The following is a 20,776-nucleotide window of genomic DNA, read 5'->3' on the forward strand; positions in this document are numbered from 1 at the left end:
TCACAGTACCTTCAGAAAGGATGCCTTCTCTGAAGGTGGAGATGTTATATATGTCTATGTATAGACACATAATATAGATATCTGTATCTATGTAGAGAAAGAAAGGAGGGGAGAAAACAGAGGGATGTTAAGGAGAGAGAGAGAGAGAGAGAGAGAGAGAGAGAGAGAGAGAGAGAGATTGAGAATGGCTAGGGAAATAGGCATATAGACTAGTAGTTGCTGAAGTTCTTTCACAATTATGTCTTTTGGTGTAAATATGGTCCAAGGTTTTTGTTTTGTATCGTTTTGTTTTATGTCTTTGGTCTTTTCCCCTCCTTCTTATATACCATGTGAATCTGACCCTTCACATTCTCACAGTTAGGGTTCCTCACACGTGGAGATCCTCTACGTGCACCTGTACTATGTACTTCGTACTATGTACACTATGTATAATTCAGCTCTTTTTTCTTAAAGATCTAGTCTTTGCTGTCTTTGGCAACATTTTTTCAAGCACCTTGAGGACTATAATATTTTGTATGCACATAATTGTTCAGAATTCATCTTGTCCATCAGAATGTGAGCTTCTTGAGAAAAGAGACAATGTTTTCTCCTTTCTTTGTACTCTCAGCACTTAGGACAGTACCTGTCATGTAGTAAAAGCTTTATAAATACTTCTTGAATAACTGACTTGAGTTCAAGTATGGTGGCTCTACTGTCCTTGGTGATGAAAATAGTTTGTACTTAAAATCTTTGCAGCTCTCCCGCATTTATATCCTGTAGAATATCCTCCCTCTATTTGGGTTAACTGCTTCCTTGGGTCAGTAGTTTTATTCTCTGTTTCCTCTCTCTACTTTACAAGGCAATTCTGTTCATAATCTTCTACCATCCTTCATAAGACTTTGCAAACAAGTTTATTCTAAAATGATGTTGTCTCTAGCCACCATCTCTCCTCATTTGGCAAGTAAGTCAAGGATTTGCTTTATAATACTTTATAGTCATCTCCTTTTTGTCTCCTTCTTATAGCAACTAATTTACATTTACTGAACTGCCTAAAGCTAAAATTTGCACCAATGTAATATCTACTGTCTATGGGCCATTTTTAATTATCAATAATATATAAATTCTAATTCTACTCTATGGTACTTGTCCTCACATTCAACAAATTCGATACGCATTTACTAAGAATCTACTGTATTTAAACTACTGTGTGAGGAGCCAGGAAAAATAGAAAATATAGTTAAGAATGATTTCTTCTTTCTCTCATGGGAGTTACAGTCTAGAAAGGGAGATGATACCAGCAGGTAACTATCATACGCAATATCACCTAAGCACAGGAAATAAATTCAAAACAAACATGTATGAGGTTGAAGGGAAAAGGCCTTTATTGACTGCAGGTATCAGGGAAGGCTTCATGGGAGTATTGGCATTTAGGTGGTATTTAAAGGATTTGTACACATTCAATGGAGAGTGAAGGGGAAGGAGAGAATGTGATTTCTGACTTGAATATATTACTGGCCCATGATCTAGATAGGTGAAATCTGTAAGGAAATATATTTACAATACTTGTTTACCATACAAGTTCTATTAGCTTTATCTATGGAGAATAATGATTAGAGTGCTAGACTTAGATTTAAGAAGACCTGAGTTCAAATGCAGCCTCAGATATTTACTATTTATGTGCCCCTGAGCAAGTCACTTAACCACTTAATCCTCAGTTTCCTCATCTGTAATCTTATATATAGAATATACACATTTTATTATTATACATATTGCATATGTTTAATGTATACATATATCCATCATAGATATTATCATATTATACATATAACATAATGTAAATTTCAAATAAATAATGCTTAAAATACCTAGACATTAATGACCTGTTTGTGTGGTCTTGTAGTCCTAGAAATGTGGGAGAACAGCCATAGAGATTTGAAGAAATAGGAAAATCAAAATTTAAGCTATTTTAAACATAAAAGAAAAGGGACATCAAAAAGAAGGGGGGACAGCTAGGTGTCATGGGGCAGCTAGGTTGCACAGTGAATAAAGCACCTGCCCTGGAGTCAGGAGAACCTGAGTTCAAATCCAGTCTCAGACACTTGACACACTTACTAGCTATGTGATCTTGGGCAAGTTGCTTAACCCCAATTGTCCTGCCTCACCCCTCCAAAAAAGGGGGTGCTTTCAATCTCTCATTGAGATCAGTTGATGAAAGGTAGAGATGAGGATTATGAAAATGGTCAGACAAGAAGAAAAAAGAAATGGGAAGGCCTCTAGGAGGTAACATATAGAGTCCCCAGATAATTGCTGATGTAATATATAACGCCACTGTGCCTAAACTCCCAATATCAGCTTTACTGCATTTAATGGTATTTTTGTTCTCTAGTTTATGTATGCCTGATCTTAGGTTTATAAGGTCTTTGACCCTGCCATGTCCCAAGTGATTTCGCTGACAACTAGCAAACTGGAGTACTTCTCAGGAACACAAAAAAAAGATTAGGTAGAAATTGGTGACAACCCTTTGTTTCAGGAAAACTTAAATCCCTATAAATTGCAGTCCAAGAAATTCCATGTTGTCGGCCCAACCAGACTCAGACTAGTCCATCGGGAATGTTGTGACAGGTGTGTGGACCCTCTAACAGTTAACAAAAGGTAGCTTACCTAACCCCAGCATGAAAAGAATAATAGTGTCAATCCCGTTGAGCATGACTTCCCTGCCTTTCTATTTGCAATGGTGTTAAGCTATTTGCTCCTGTCAGGGAGGCTTTCCAAAACCAAGTACAAATGCCTTTCAAATACTGCAAATTCCTTGGACAAAGGAATTATAAAAAAAATTTTTAATTATTAAAAAATCAAAAAAACTTATAAAAATAAATGTGCCCCAAATAGCCTTATTTTAAATAACCATAGAAAATGATGGCGAGTAAGCGCAGCATAGTAGATAATGGGGGGCTCCAGAATCAGAAAGACCTGAATTCAAGTCTTGCCTCAGCAGCACAATGGCTATATTACTTATACAAATCACTTAACCCCTCTACTCCAGACAACATGCTCAGGCTATAAGTTTTAAAACAGATATCAATCAAAATTGGTGGACAGAGGTCATCAGTGAAGTACAAACAAAGGATAAATTGTTCACGTTATCAATATTCACAAAATGTCCCTGTACATTTAAAGGGAGATTATTTGTAGAAAGACACATATGAGACAATTGCATGACTTTTATTTCTAACAAAATTTAATTCTGTGAGGGGTGTTTTACTATCATACATTTTCTCAGAAGACTAGCGCTTTAAATTTTTTTTCTTGTTGTGGTTAGAAAGATGCCTCTGTCCAGAGCACCACACAGATTCCACAGTTGCTATTGAAGTTCATGACAGCAATGCTATAGCAGATGTTTGCCAATGAAAGGGAATTCAGGAGCAACTGGACAGGGCCCAGTGGTGCACTATGGGATTTACGCACTTACCTACACAAGACTGACAAGTGTGGAAAAACTCAAGATTGCTGTTCTAGTTCGATAACTGTCTAGTACCAGATTTGGATTTCTGAATGCCTAAATTCGATTCCATCTCCTCTCTATTGGATTTAATTATGCTCCTGGTTTGGGGGCTCATTTAATTGCTGATCTTGGCCTCTGATTCAGACCAGACTACAGTCTGGCCCCTCCAGGTCGAAGACCTTTAAGGCTGGCCACTAATTTTGATTGCTTGTACTTTTAACTTTGCTTCCACTCCATGGTGTGTGGCAGGGCCTCCTAGTAAATTTGTCCCCTCTTTTTGCCAGCACTACGGAAAAAAAACAGCCACACTCTCTACCAGTCCCCCTACATGTAAATTGCTGCACGAGAGTTACATGTGGAGTAAATGGAAGGTAATCTCAGTTGTAAAAGTGCTAACCGCTGGGATATTGTAAAAGGCCTCCTACAGAAGATGATGTTTGAGGGGGGAAGGCAGGGCAATTGGGGTTAGGTGACTTGCCCAAGGTCACACAGCTAGTAAGTGTGTCAAGTGTCTGAGGCCGGATTAGAACTCAGGTCCTCCTGACTCCAGGGCCCACCAGTGCTCTACTCGCCGCACCACCTAGCTACCCCGAGATTAGTCTTGAAGGTAATAGGAGATTCTAAAAGATGGAGATGAGGAGAGAGAGCACGGCAGTCATGGAGAACAACCAGTGCATAAACTGAGAAAGAAGGTGGAGGATGGGGGAGGGGCAGCAATGAAATCTGTCTAGATGTTTTGTAGAGTGCCTGGAAGAGAAAAGAGCATAAAAGGGCTAGAAAGGGAGGAAGAGGCCAGGTCATAAAGAGCTTTAAATGTGGAATGAAAGACTTTACATGTGATCCAGTAGATAATAGGGAGAAACCAGAATTTAAGTAGGGAGATAACATTTTCTGACTTACTCTTTAGGAAAATCACTTGGCAGCCATCTGGAGGACGGATTGGAGTGGAGAAAGACTTGAGGGAAGGAAATCAACCAGCTGGTTATTGTAATAGCCTAGACAAAAAGTGATGGTGTCTAGTTTTCAGGGAGCACGGTCTACCAAATAGTTCATCTGACATCACAACACAGAGCTCAGTTACTCAAAGAAAGTGGTAAAAGGTCTTCTTGTAACTTTTATATGTTGGGAGTCTCAACCTCAGGGCACCGAAGCACTGAAGCCTCCAGCATGGCTTTTTGGACAACAGCTACAGCTGAGAGGTTCTACCAGACACTGAGGGGAAAGCCTCTTGGAAAGGAAACCCAACACTGTATCTTGCTAATCTGATATAACTTAGCTTCTGCTCCACCCCAACCCACTCCACAAACACACTAGTCAGCTAGGCTGACACAGTTGGTTGATCCGTGGACTTGGCGTCAGAAAGATCTATTTGAATCCTGTCTCAGCTATTTACTAGCTATGTGACCCTGGGAAAGTCATTAACCTCTGTCTGCTTCATTTTCCCCATCTGCAATATAGAACTGATAATAGCACCAACTTCTCTGGCTTTTTCTAAGGCTGTAATAATAAATGTAAAATTCTTGAAAACCTTGAAGCGTTATTCTCTCTCTCTCTCTCTCTCTCTCTCTCTCTCTCTCTCTCTCTCTCCTTCTCTCTCTCTCTCTCTCTCTCTCCTTCTCTCTCTCTCATATTGCTATGCCCTGTTTGGCTACTTTGTACAGGAACATAGCTATTACAGTAGTATAATATGCATTATAATGTTATATATTATAATCTCATATTATTGTGTTATGGAATAAACTATAGTAATATAATTTTGATATATGATGTATCATACATATCTTATATCAATATATTACTGCATTATAAAGTAATATTACTCTATAGTACAATTCTATATATACATATGTGCGTATGTGTGTGTAATAGTCATACAGGCTTATGTCTCTAATTCTCCACATTTCAGGAAGGTTTTGCTATTCCCTGAGGACATGCCCATGGTGCTATGTCTGAGCCAGGAGACACTACTCCTAATTGACCAAGATACCCCTAAGCCTGTGATGCTGTAGATGACATGTATGAGGGGCAATGAGTGGCAATATTGTAGAAGAAATGGAGAAGATGAGAGGCAAGGTTTAAAATTTTTTTTTAAATGCAATTTATTTATTTAACATATTTGGTTTTCAGCATTGATTTTCACAACATTTTGAATTACAAATTTTCTCCCCATTTCTACCCTCCCCCCCACTCCAAGATGGCTTATATTCTGGTTGCCCTGTTCCCCAGTCAGCCCTCCCCTCTATCACCCCCCTCCCCTCTCATCCCCTTTTCCCTTCCTTTCTTGTAGGGCAAGAAGGTTTAAAATTTTAATGATGGTCAGGCGATCTCCCAGAACCCCAGGTATGTGGGACAAGATAGCCCTTCAACATGTCTGTTGATTCTAAGCGCCAGTGCTCCTGCCCTAGACACTTCCAAGAGTGAACTTCTCCAGCAAGATCATTCTTTCCTTGGTTGAGATGACATCACTTGAGTCAGAGTCCATTTATTCTTGCTCTAATCTATGTAAATTCCCCAATATTTGGTTCATAGCTTGCTTGGACAAATATATTTGCTAGCTATCTATGATTATCTTTTGTGTGATAAGGATTGGAGTGAAGGGGGAGGTTAAGCTGGTCAAAAGTTAACTAGCTGATACAATTCACCTTACGGTGACCAGGGAATTTGACTTTTATTCTCTAACTCTAACAGAGCATCCAGTAACCCTCTTGAAGATAAGGGAGCAAAGGAATGAGTATCTATCCATCTACTCTCCACGAAGGTGCCAATTTCAGTCTCCAAGGAGATAAAGTGGGCTACATCTCGGAATATACATATATAGACTATATGTCTGTATATATATATATATATATATATATATATATATATATATATATATATATATATATATTTTCTATATGTGATACATGTGCTGCCCCTATCCTTATGGCATGGCCTTTCTCTGTTAGATGATAATTCCTATGCCAATATATTTAACAAATTGCTATAGAACCAATCTATTTTTTAAAAGTATTATAATTTCAACAAAGTTTAAACTCCGTGGTCGCATATGCTTCTCTGCTCTCATTTCAACGTGTCCCACCTCTCCGTGCACAGAGGATTGTCCCCACATGACATAACTCATGAATAGGCCTCTGAATAAGCACCATTTCTCCTAATGAATATAGTTCTGTACCCCAAAGCCTTGAGTGGGATGTAATCCAAAGAGTCTGAACTAGAGCAGGAATGAGTCCAGTACATGAATATCAGGTGGCTTAATCATAATCACTAAATAGCTAGATGCTAATAATTAATACTGATATCAATCAGTCAATGACTTTATTATGTTCCTAGTATGTACCAGACATAGTGCTAGTTTGGGGCTAGAAAGATAAAATGAAAATAGTCTCTATCTTCAGGAAGCTTACACTCTAGACAGGGCACACAACATGTACATAAATAGCCATATTCAAAATAGATCCGAGGTGATTTTGAGGGGAAGACATTAGCATTGGGGAGCCTCAGCAAAATCCTTATGCAGAACATGGCAGATGAGCTGTCTTCAGAGGATGCTGGGATTTCAAGAAATGCTTTCCAGATACCAATAATGCAATCAGCTTCCATTTTCTTTGGGGCTTTGTCAAGTGTAAACCAAAAATATCTGAAATTTATCACTGTGTGCCAATGAAGCAATTATTTTAGACACTGAGAAAGTTTATTTCTTTTTAGAATATGTCATGTTATGAGAAACCACCCTTTTTCTCTGTCTTAGATCTCATTATCATAAAGCCAGTCTAAACATCTGTCACTTGTGCTAAACTGAGTCAAGATTCCATTTAGATCCCTTATTTCATTTGAAAGCTCTAGACATAAATGTCTAGGACAGTCACTAGGACAGGACCACATTTTTTTTCATGAGGAAAACATGACTCATAGTAATGCTTTTCACTAGGGTCTTTGCCACTGGTGAAAAGGGAAGGAGCTAAAAACATCTGCCTGCCAGGATGTTTCTGAACGGTGTGTTGACACAAGGTAGGGCTGCATTACAGCAAGAAAATCAACTCTTTCTCATTTGCTGAGATTTGGACAATGCCTTCCAGCCATGTTACCTTCTAGATATTTCATTCAGAATGTGCTTTTTGAAATGGCAAGTGACAAAGTGATATTCTTTGGGGGAAAAAACCATTTTAGGAGTGCTAAAGGGATGACACAACCAATTCTTTGAAATACATCATGATCGTCAAGTTTGGAAAGCATGAATCATTCGTCAAAGAGGATGTCAAAAAGAGTGAAATCAAAAATCCCTTCTGCAATAGCTTAAGCCAGCACTTTAAGAGGTCAAAGATAATATTAGGGACAAAGGAAATGCATAGGAAATTTGTTAAAATCACATAATTTAAGGAAGGGCACAGCAGGTGTCATGGAAGATGGAGCACTTCCCTACCTGCATCTATAGATAAGAAACCCAAATAGGGGCTACCCCAGAATGCACCCGTTTGGCGAATATCAACCATAGAAAAGTCCCCCAAGAAAGAGAGGCGTGTTAATATAGTTCATCCAGGAAAGCACAAGTTCCTAATAAACAGGAATAACTATAAGCAGATATATACATGTGTATGTTTATGTCTATATCTCCATAATGTATATATTATGCATAATATATATATATATATATTGTGGAGACATATAAATACACAAATATGTGTGTGTGTGTGTGTGTGTGTGTGTGTGTGTGTATAGCTCTCCCTCGATTACCACCCTGAACCCTCCCACCTTGGGGTATGCTCAGTTGACATTCTATACAAATGAATTGGTGAGATTTTAGCTGAGATTTAAAGGAAACCAGAAAAATTAAGAAGTGGAAGTGAGGAAGAAGAGGTTTCCAGTCTTGGGGAAATAGCTGTGGAAGATGCAGTGTCATGTGGAGGGAACTGGGGCCACTGTAGCTGGATTGTAGAGTGCATGTAAAGAATAGAAGTGTAAGAAGACTAGAAAAGTAGGAAGGATCCAGATTATGAAGAGCTTTATATTCCAAAAAGAGGATTATACATTTTATCCCGAAGGTAATAAGGAGTCACTGGAGTTTACTGAGCAGGGGAGTAACATGGTTGACACTATACTTTAGGAAGATGATTTTGGCAGCTAAGTGGAATATAGATTAGAATGGGCAAGATGTGAATTATGGAAACCGATTAGAAAGCTATTGATATAGTCCAGGGGAAAGGTGATAAAGTCCTGAAACAGGGTGACTGAATAAGTGAAGAAAAAGAGATATCTAATGGAACCCAGTAATACAGTCTTCGATAAACCTGAAATGTAAACCTGAAAATGCAAATTACTTAGAAAAGAATTCCCTAAAAAATTTTACAAATATCTCTGATAATGACCTTATTTCTTAAATGTATAGTGAACAGAGTCAAATTTATAAGAATGCAAGTCATTCCCCAGTTGATAAATGGTCCAAGAAGATGAACAGGCAGTTTTCAGAAGAAGAAATCAAAGCTATTTATAGTTATATGAAAAACTTCCCTAAATCACCATTGATTAGAGAAATGCAAATTATAACAGCTCTGAGGTACCACCTCACACCCATCAGATTGGCTAATATGACCAAAAAAAAGGAAAATGATAAATATTAGAGGGATGTGGGAAAACTGTGACACTAATGCACTGTTGGTGGAATTGTGAACTGACTCAACCATTCTAGAGAGCAATTTGGAACTATGCCCAAAGGGCTATAAAAATGATGCATACCCTTTGACCCAACAATACCACTGCTAGGTCTATATCCCAAAGAGATGAAAAAAAATAAGGTGGGGGGGAAGGACCTATCTGTACAAAAATATTTATAGCAGCTCTTTTTGTGGTAGCAAAGAATTAGAAATTGAGGGGATGCCCACCAGTTGGAGAATGGCTGAACAAGATGTGGTATATGATTGTAATGAAATATTATTGTGCCATAAGAAATGACAAGCAAGCTGATTTCAGAAAAACTTGGAAAGACATACATGAATTGATACAAAGTGAAATGAGCAGAAACAGGAAAACACTGTACGCAGTAACAGCAATATTGTGCAATGAAGAACTGTGAATGACTTGGCTATTCTCAGCAATACAATGATCTAAGACAATCCCAAAAGAGTCATGATGAAAAATGCTATTCACCTCCAGAGAAAAAAAAATAATACTGTCTGAATACAAACTAAAGCATACTATTTTTCTCTTTTTCTCTTTCTCTTTTTTCTTTCTTTTTTGTTTGAGTCTTCTTGCACAAAATGACTAATGTAGAAATGTTTTATAAGATTGCACATGTATAACCTATATCAGATTGCTTACCTCAGGCCTGGCACTCTATCCACACAAGTTGCACTTGTGTAAGTATAACTTTGGATAACAGACCCTTATTTAAGAAATTCAATACAATGATTTTCCCCATTTGACCACTTTTTTCTTATTCTAAATTAATTTTATTTGTACAGAAGCCTGTCAGTTTCATGTAATCAAAACAATCAATTTTATCTTTTGAAATGACCTCTATTCCTTGTTTGGTTAAGTCTCAGGGAGGGGGGAGCAGAAGAAGGGAGGGATAGAATTTGGAACTCAAAACTTTAAAAAAATTGAATGTTAAAAAAGAGAGAGATGAAAACCAATTTGAATGTATCAAAAATGAAAAATGAGAACTCACAACAGTTTAAAAGGAAATAAAGGAAATTATCAGAAAAAAGAAGAATTCTCCATTTGATGAGAACTACTGAGAAAACTGGAAAGCTCTCTGGCAGAATCTAAGCTTAAACTACCATCTTAGAGTACAGAATAGGCCCACCATCCTTTTCCGTAATAAACAAAAATGGATATGTGACTTTTTAATTAAATAGCATATTAAAAAAATTAAATCAGATCTTACGCCTTTTATAACTATGTGTAGGAAATGTATACTTAACTATCAAGTTTCTTAAATAAGGGTCTGTTATCCAAAATAATACACATATATGTGGAACTGTATGAGATCTAAGTAGAATGGCTAGGTGGCCTAGTGGACAGTGCCAGGGCTGGAGTCAAGATGATTCATCTTCCTGAATTCAAATTTGGCCTCAGACACATACTACTTTATGAGCCTGTACAAGTCAGTCAACTCTGTTTTTCTCAGTTTCCTCATCTGTAAAATGAGCTGGAGGAGGAAATGGCAAGCCACACCAGTATCATTACCAAGAAAACCCCAAATGGGGTCAGGAAGAGTCAGACTTGACTGAAAAAGACTCAAAATTGAGAGATAAAGAGAAAGGGGGAGGAAGGGAAAGAAGGAAGGAGAGCAAAAGCCATTCCCTAATAGAAAAGAGATCAAGAGATACAAACAAGTTAATAAAATAAATGTAAACCGAAACATCACTGAAGTTGTGCCTCACACCCAGCAAACTGGCAAACATGACAAAAGATGAAGGTAGTCGGAGGGGTTTTGGGAAAATAGGCACTCTAGTGCATTGTTGGTAGAACTGTGATTTAAAACAATCATTTTGGAAAGCAATTTAGAATTAGGCAAACAAAGTCACTGAAATGTCCATCTCTTTTGACCCAGAGATTTCACTGCTAGATAGATATTCTAAGAAGGTCATTGATAAGTAAAAAATTCTCACATATGTTGAAATATTTTAGTGACATTTTTGTAGCAAAGAATCAGGAACAATGTAGTTTCTCATAGATAAAAAATTGTGGTACATGGACACAATAGAAAATTACTGCACCATAAGAAATGATGAATATAGTGAATGCAGATAAGCATGGAAAGACTTTCATGAACTGATACAGATTGTAGCAAGGAAAGCCAAAAAGCAGTATACGTAACAATTGCAGTAATGTAAATAGAAAGAACAATCACCATGAAAACAATGGAAAGTGAGTGTCCCAAAGTAAGAAGGAACAAGCGTGTTCTTTGAACTGGACCTGATTATAAAACTATTGCTTCTGTGAAAATGTGTTGTTCATTTCTGTAATGCTCTAAGTATTAAAATAAAATGTATTAAGAAATATTAGAAAACATTTCATTACAAGATGGCCCAAAGAAGAGACGTAAAAAGACACCTCCCCCCAATCCTTTGCAGAGGCAGGAGAGAGGTCCATGGAAATAAACAGATATTTTGATGTATTCATTCTGTCTATTTTTTTCTCTTACTTTTAAAAATATTCTTTGTTATGTGGAATGAATCTCAGGAAGGGAAGTAGGGTAGGCATAGAATGTGAAATTTAGGTGATACTAAACAAAAGATACCAATAAAATGTACTTGAAATGTATTTGCAAAAAGAGATTATTGGTAACTTTGGAGGGCGTAGTTTCAGTTGAATGATAAAGTCAGAAGGCAGATTGCAAAGGACTTGTGTGAGAATGACCTAAGTGTACCTAACATAGATGGCTTCCTCTGAGTGTTTATATGAAAAAGGGAGAAAAGATAGATGATGGTAGCCAGGATGGAGAGCGAGATTGAGTGAGAATTTTTTAAGCATGAGAGAGAAATAAATGAGTGAAATTGTAGACATAAGGGAAGGAGATAGTAGATAAGGAAACACTAAAGATTAGAGAGTGCAGATAATAGTGAGGGCTTTCTGTTGGAAAAATGAGAGGGAATTGGATCAAAGGTATATGTCACGTGGGGTAGACCTTTGCAGGAAGGGCTCATCTTCAACTGAGACAGCAGTGAAGGAGGAGATAGTAGAGGAAGATGAGATGAAGAGAGATGGAACAGGGGATTGGTCAATGGGATACTAGTTTGGGAAGCATATTCCAGGTACCCACATCCCTCGATTTGTTGAACCTGCTTCTGGAAGTAATGAATACGCAGAATGGAAGGGCCATGACTTTCCAATGTGGAACATTGCCAAATCTTCTCTATTTCCTATCTGCTTACTGCTTGGTAGGGAACATCAAGAATTTCTGAATCCCTGCTCCTTGGATCAAGAAGAGAGAAATTCCTGAAGAATATAAAATTCCTGGAGAACTTGGCAACCCAGACTTTTAGACAGCAAAGAGGAAATTCTTGAGTAGCTTGGGGATTTAGGAGAGAAGAAAATCAAACATGTAGCCCCACAGGTGCAGAAGCAAGGAATTAAGTTGAATATGGAAGAGTAAAAGACCTAGATTTTGCCATTCTATGTTTGGGTGGGTTTTTTTGGAGGGGTGTTATTTTCTGTAGGGTGTTCTGTAACCAATATCTATTGTTATCACAAATGCTTTCTTGGAAACGGGGGACTATTTTACACACATCTGAATAGAATGAGACATGAGCTATTCCAGATGGGTATATGCATATTCTGAGATTTCTGGAGGAAATTCTAGATATGAGCAAAATGAACCAGACAAATATGATTTAGGATCTGCCTAAAAGATTGAACCCATAGCCTAGAATCTAAAGTTTGCACTTCAATCTTCAGGGCTCTCCCACTAGGAGTCCCTGTGAGCAGCAGAGAAGGAACATGATCATAATAACCAGATTTCATAATCAATTTTATATGATAATCTGCCAGTTGGGGTGCTGTGGATTAAGACATAACAATTTTATAATGATATTAGAAAAAGCTTACAGACATTTCAATGACAAACAGTAAAGTTTTCATATGTTCCAATATATATTTAACCCCTTTCAACACTACTCTTTTAACTTCTCTTGTCAAGGTATAAACATTGCACTAATTGAATCCCCCACTTCACCACCACTCTGCATCATATCTCTGTCCTATCCAGTAAATGTCAAAATGATTTGGAGTGCCCCCCCAAAAAATGAAAGAAGAAAAAGGGGCATCTATGAAAAGAAAATAAATCACAATATGCAATCCAACTAGGTTTTAGTTTGTATTTTCATCTAAACCACAATCTTTGGATCTAATTTTGGAAAGTCTTTAGGAAATTCAGAATTAATAATGATAATAATAGTATTCATTCTCTACCTTTGTAAAGATTTAGATCAAATAAAATTCTTTCACTTTATACTTCATCATCAGCATAGTAATTAAATAAGATTTTCCCCCCGAACCCATTAAAATAGAATTATAATTACCAAGATACGCATTTATTGTATCAACTAAATCTCTTCAATATGCAAAAACAAAACCCTCTCTATTTAGAGTAAGCAGCTTATAGCTCCCAATGAAAATAAACAGCCCCCACTTTTCATTAAGGAAAGAAATTGCTCATTTTTAGCCAAGGCATAATGATGTTTCAATTTCTCTGACTTAAAAGTTCCCCCATAAATACTTTGTTTTAATGCTGACACAAGGATCTTTTTTCCTTTTATATCTAGTTACAACTTTTGAATATTGTTATATATCTCACACAACAAATATGACAAGTAAATGCATTCATAATACATAAGGAAAAAATTGAAATATTATGTTTCTTTCATAATGGAAGCTAATAGCATGAGCTGAAGGTTTTGATTTGTTTTAGCAAATCCAAGTCAATGAGGTATATTTCTTTTTATGTTCATCTATTCATGAGTTCATTCGTGGTATTTTTTTTAATGCATGAATCCCAACACTGCAAACATATGCTGTCAACCTGGGGGCTAGCCTTCAAATAATACTAATAACTGTGAGTTTATTCAGGAGTCTCATTAATGATTTATAAACATTAATTATGGAGTCTCAAAATATCTTGGGGAAGAAGGAAAAAGTTAATATGCTGATCTCATGGAGGAACAGAGGGGCCAACCAAGGTCAGCCTCTGTGAGAGTGGTGGGGGGGTGGGGATGCAGAAAAGGGACTGACTCCTTTATCCTCTAGCTCTTTCTGCAGATGTGCTTCATCTTAAGCAGAAATCACCTATCATGTCAACTAGAATATCAGAGAATTACAGATTTTCAGACCTGTCAGAGACTATATTCTAACCTATGCCATAAAAAGAATCCCCACTGCATCACACGCACAACTGGTTGTACAGCCTACTAAAAAAATTACTTTACTGAGTTAGAAAAAAAATAACAAAATTTATTTGGAAGAACAAAAGTTCAAGAATTTCTAAGAAACTAAGGGCTGGGGGCAGGGGGGAATGTCAAGGAAGAAGATTCAGCAGTACCAGACCTTAAACTATATTATAAGGAGAGGGCATTTTTAATGTGCAAAATGGATAATTTTGATTATCTTAAAATTTTCTTATTAACAAAAAAACCAATGTAGCCAAAAATAGAAGGAATGCAGAAAATTGGGGAAAAAAACTTTCATAGGCAATCTCTCAGATAGGATATGATTGTGTTGGAATACTGTTATGCTATAAGAAATGAAGAACTGGTTGATTTGGAAAAACATGGAAAGACTTGTATCTATGAAAGAAGATACCACCCACCTCCAGAGAAAGAAATGACAAGTAGAAATATGAATAGTATGGTCTTACATATATGTATTTGTGTATATACGTATGTTTATAATTAGCTAGCTAGCTATGTTTAATTGTAGCCTTCTGGTGGAGGCACAGAAAATAAAGTAAAAAGTGAACAGCAGAGGACAAAAGAAAACAGAAGGAAGCAAAGAAAATCTGGATAGCTTTGAAAACAACGTGTAGTATTCATTTCATAGGTTTTCTTGAAATGGAAATTTATTGTTTTATATTGAATCCTCTCATGTTCTGTTGTGTACATGAAAATGTTCTTATTTTTCCTTTTCTTGTTTTGCATTTAAGTTTAAAATAAATAAAAATTTTACGCACACAAATAAAACAAAAAACCTAGTTGTACAAGCTTTAATTGAAAGCCTCTAGAGAATGGGGCATGGTGGCACATGTCTATTAACCCTGCTTCTCGGTGAAGTAGAAGCTAATGAATTGCTTGAGCTCCAAGTTCAAAGCTGAAGTAGGGTTAGAGCTGATTCCGGTTCTCTATTAAGTTTGGCCTCAACATGCTGAAGGTCCAAGAGTAGCAGTACAGGGCGACCTAAACTGGGGTGAACTAGCCCAAAGTTTCAGTTAGGGAAGGAGAGGGGAGGGAAAGAAAAGGAAGGAGAACTAACCTCCTCTCAAAGTGCCCATTGAATAACTCTAATTCTTGTTAATTATTTGCCAATGTGGTCCACTATTGATTTCTCTGTATCTTCCACCCATTGATCCTGGTTCTGTCTTTTAGGGCAAGTGACTCCATTTTTTTTTCTTAATCACACATGCTTATCAGTTTAAAATAATGAACACGCCTCCATAAATGCATATTCACTTACTTAAAATTATATATGTATATATATTTCATTAATAATAATCATATATGTTACAAAACATTAAAATAAGCTTTTAGGAACATGAGATAAAGTTGAAGTCATATTTGGTCCTAGAGTCAAGAGGCAGCCACCAGATTTCATTGAAGAGGAAAATGACATAACCAGAACCATGCTTGAAGAAAATCCCTGCAGTAATTATGTAGAAAACTGATGCGACAAGCATTTCAGTTGGCATTAGACTACTTGGCTTTTAGTCTCAAATATGCTATGTACTCCCTATATGATTTTACAATGCTCATTTAACCCTCTCTGGCCTCGTTCTCTTCATCTGTATAATAGACAGTCGGACTCCCAGATCTCCAAGGTCCCTCCCAGCTCCCGGTCATAAGAATGAATGAGTGATCATATTTTAAGTGGTTACAAATTGTATGGAAGGGCCACTGTTAGTACACCAAGGCTGAACTGGTATTATTCACATGAATATTTATATGACCTATATAAGCCACTCACAGCAGTTGTCTCTGGGAGCAAATCTCCCTAAAACTTCCCAGAGTCCGAGAGGTTAAAAATCAGAAGCAATTCAGCCTGGAACAATCTGGGATCTCAAAGATTTAGAGAAGTGGAGAAGACGAGAGGTGGAAAGGACCTTTACGATCACCGTCCAGTCCAAAGCCATCAGTTTACAGATGAAGAAACAGATCCAGAAAGGTGAGGGTTTTTAGCAAATTGAAAGCCATTCAACTATCCAGAGTCACATTTAGTTTTTTTGGTTTTGTTTTGTTTTTGGAGGGGGGGAAGGCAGGGCAAGTGGGGTGAAGTGACTTGCCCAAGGTCACACAGCTAGTAAGTGTGTCAAGTGTCTGAAGTCAAATTTGAACTCAGGTCCTCCTGACTCCAGGGCCAGTGCTCTATTCACTGAGCCACCTAGCTGCCCCTCACATTTAGTTTTTTGTGCCTCCACTGAACTGGAATTGAATTTAACATTCAACCTGCATATTCACACTTATCAGAGCATAATGATCATGGTAATCAGATTATCCCAAGGCTTCAAGTAGGCACTACATATGACAGTATGACATCTTAGGGGAAAAAATGGCATTCTCAGCTAAAAAGCAGTAACCTCCTGTGACCCCTACCTTTGTCCTACTTTGAGCCCTACTTGGTGAACAGGCTGCAATGAATATAATTACAGAAAGTGAGCTTACTTTTCCAAAGCACTTTGCTCTAATCTTTCTGCTTCCTTCTTCTGCCGTTCTTGATACTTTCTGACACGTGTTTCCCACAGTCCTCTTATGACAGAAATGTCAAATACAATCACTTTGTGTCCCATATTGGTAACATGAAACTTCCCTGTTTAAAAAAAAAAAAGATTTTTTTAACCACAAAAAGGGTTCATTTTAAATATGAGATTTAAAATGGAAACAAAGGTAATGATTCAAGAATCTGTAATAATAATTTAATATTACCTGCTTACAATAATATACATGGGACCCGCAGGGGGACCATGCACTACCAACACAGATGCAGTTTATCTATGACTTAGTAGAAAAATTTTAAGTTTCATGAGACATATAGAGATTGTGACTTACCCAGAATCATATAGCTAGCATGTAATAATCAGAAACAGGACTTGAGCCCAGGTTCTCCCATTTTCCTGACTCCCTTTAGCCCAAGATCCCTTACTTACAATAATAAATTTTACAAATATAATAGTAGTCTTCCAGCATGAAAGTAGCGATTCAAAACAAACAAAAAAGGATTCTAAAGGTGGGAATTATTCATATATGAGTTATTACATAGTTTCAGAGGCCTATCAAAATCTGTTACCAAAAGTACTTAGAAAATGAGGCTTTCTAATTATTTTAAATTTTTTGTTTAACTGAAGCTAAAATAGGGAGGAAAAAATTGGATTTTTCATTAAAAATCTTTCTAAACAACATCTACTTTCCTTCCTTTGTAAAATAATATTGTGAAAATAAAAAAATCCTTTATTGATTATTCATTATCTTCCCTCTCCTAAAGTTTGTGTTATCTCCTAGCATTTTTATCTCTGTTCTATTATAGATACTGGGTAGCTAGTTGGCAAAGTGAAGAAAGTGCCAGGCCTGGAATCAGGAAGACTCATCTTCCTGAATTCAAATCTGGTACTTACTAGCTGTGTAACTCTGGACAAGTCACCCAACCCTGTTTGCCTCAGTTTCCTCATCAGTAAAATGAGCTGGAGAAGGAAATGGCAAACCACTCCTGTATCTTTGCCCTAAAAGGGGAGGGGGTCACAAAGGGGCAAACAAAACTGAAAAAACAACTAAAAATGACAACAAATGTTCTTCCAGTTTCCTACATATGAAACCTTGGTGCCATCTTTGTTTTTCTTTATCCTCTAACATTAACTCATTCCATTAGGCACCCTTGATCTTGTCGGTTCTACTTCTGTAATCTCTTACATGTGTTCCCACTTTATTGTTCGTACTATCACCACCCTACTATCAGCCTTCATTAATTCTTTCCTGATCTATAAAGTATGTTTCTAACTGGTATCCCTTTGTACACAGTTGGTGCTACTTGTAAATGCTTCCATTGAATCACGACATAGGATCACATATTCCAACTTGGAAAGGACCTCAGTGGCAGTCTAAACCAATCCCCTCATTTTATAGCTAAAGAAACCAGGATCCAGACAGATTAAATGACTTGCCCAAAGTCATACACTTAGTAAATGGTATATTTCAGGACTTGGACCTAGGTCTTTCCACTGTATCACACTACTTCCCTATCTCATTGATTGGTTTACTCTGGGCTGGGTCTAACCCAGGTCAAATCCCTGGTACCCTAGGTTTAATACTGAAAGAAAATGAGACAATCTTAAATCATTCAACAGTTAACAAAAAGAGATTTACTTAGCCACGGCAGAAGAAGCCATAGCACAATTATAAGCATTAAGGATACATTGAGGTGTTTTAGCCAAGTGAAACACATTTGCCTGAATTGTCTATCATGATCCACTGGCCATCCATTCGAGTACAGCTAGAACTCCTGATTTCTATTCATGTTCAAGCAACTAGGAAGGAACATCAACAGCCTGAGCCTTTAGTCCCCTGAGCCAACCATGCCTCAAAGATGCTCTCAATGTCTTTCAAGGAAAAATTAGCCAACCTAACAATGGGGCAAGGCATCAACACCATTCTCCTACCATAGAGGCACTTCTTCATGTGATGTACGTTTGAATTGATCCATGCTTTCTTAATGTACATGTCTCTTTAAAAAAAAACTTGAATGAATTTTGCCCAGTTTCGCGTAAGTTCTTCCAAGTGGAGTCCACTCTGTGCAAAGAGCATTCCTCTAGGGGTTTAACAGTACCTCAGTATTGTTATCTGTTCTTCCCATTACGTGGCTATCATATCTATTGTGATCTATTATGATCATCTTGGATGATGTTTTGAGTCACATCCTATGCACAAACTATTTTAAAATATGCTGTGGCCTATATATAGCCACCATATAACTTTCCTGTAGTGGTCTACACAGCACTATCATGTTGATGTTTCTAAAGCATAATTCTGGTTTGTCTTCCCTCTGCTCAAAAACTTTCCATGTCTCCTTAATGCCCCACAAATAAAGTCTTTACTCCTTAGCCTATCATCAAAAACCTCCATGATCTGACCCCAGGCTACATTTCCAACTTTATCTCCCACTAGGTCATTTCTACTAAAGGTGAGTATGCCCCAGGGCTCTGTCCTGGGCCCTCTTCTTTTCTCCCTCTATACTATTTCACTTGGTGATTTCACCAGCTCCCATGGTTTCGATTATCATCTCTATGTGGATGATTCTTGAATCTACCTATCCAAACCAAACCTTCCTATCAACCTCTAGACTTGAATTTCCAACTACCTGTTAGATATCTTGAACTGGATATCATATGAACATCTTATATTTAACATGTTCAAAATTAAACTGATTATTTTTTGCCTAGAGTCTCCTTTTTTTTTTAACCAATTTCCCTATTACTATCAAAGGCACTATCATCCTCCCAAACACCCATGCTCCTAACTTAAGTATCACCCTCAACACTTAACTCTCTCTCACCATCCATATCTAATCTGTTGCCAAAGCCTGTAGATTTTACCTTTGTAACATCTCTCATATTCATCCCCTTATCTCCTCTGATACTGTCATCACCTTGGTACATGCTTTCATCACCTCACACTTGTACTATTGCAACAACCTTCTGCTTGGTCTCCATGTCTTAAGTCTCTCCCCACTCTAGTCCATCCTCCTCTTAGCTGTTAAACAGCTTACTAAAGCACAGCTATCACCATATCACCTCTACCACTCCCATTCAATAGACCCCAGTGGCTTCCTATCACCTCCAGGATCAAATATAAAATCCCTTGTTTGACTTTCAAAGCTCTTCATAACCTGGTCCCCTCTTACCTTTCCAGTCTTCTTGCAGCTTACTCCCTCCACCCATCCCATGAGTGATTCAATGACACTGGCCTCCTTGCTGTTCCTCAAAGAAGACACTTCATCTCCAGACTCTGAGCTTTTTCATTTGCTGTTCCCCAGGTCTAGATTACTTTCCCTCTTCATCTCCACTTCCCTTTTCCCTGGCTTTCTTCAAACACCACCTAAAAAACCAATTTTCTACAAGAAGCCTTCATGGTATTCTGTATACATTTTATTTATACACACAAATAAAGCATCCACTATGTGCCCTGAGACACTGTGCTAAGTACCAGGGATACAAAGAAAGAACATCCTTTCACTCAAAGAGCTCGTAGTCTAATGAGGGAGCTCAGAGGACTATCTTTTGCCTTTCTTTGCATATCTAGTACTTAGCATAGTGCTTGACACAAAGTAGGTACTTAATAAATGCTTACTAACTGACTAATTCCCTACATGGATACTATCATCTGGCAAAAATTGGATTACTCAGTGATATCAAAACAGATCCTGTATATTCCCAACTCTGTGAGTTTTTTTTCTCCTCATACTATTCTTTACCTTTAATGCTCTCTCCTCCTTCCTCTACCGTCCAACATTTCACCTTATAGATTAGACATCCTTCAATATCTAGTTCATTTCCCATTTAACCAATGAAATTTTTCTGAGTTCCCTTAGCTAGAAATGATCTCCCAT

The 20,776-nt window shown here is 37.4% G+C and overlaps 1 protein-coding gene across 1 annotated transcript in view; it reads right to left on the minus strand.

Moving 5' to 3' along the window:
• Nucleotides 1–20,776, minus strand: part of LRRC2 (leucine rich repeat containing 2) — a 198,285-nt gene that overhangs the window by 154,278 nt on the left and 23,231 nt on the right. The window contains exon 2 of the mRNA XM_036751543.1: nt 16,846–16,990. Within this exon, the coding sequence (XP_036607438.1) occupies nt 16,846–16,970 (125 nt within the window). The 5' untranslated portion in view covers nt 16,971–16,990. The remainder of the gene's footprint in view (nt 1–16,845; nt 16,991–20,776) is intronic.

The sequence above is a fragment of the Trichosurus vulpecula genome, chromosome 1 (assembly GCF_011100635.1).
Source record: "Trichosurus vulpecula isolate mTriVul1 chromosome 1, mTriVul1.pri, whole genome shotgun sequence".
NCBI lineage: Eukaryota > Metazoa > Chordata > Mammalia > Diprotodontia > Phalangeridae > Trichosurus > Trichosurus vulpecula.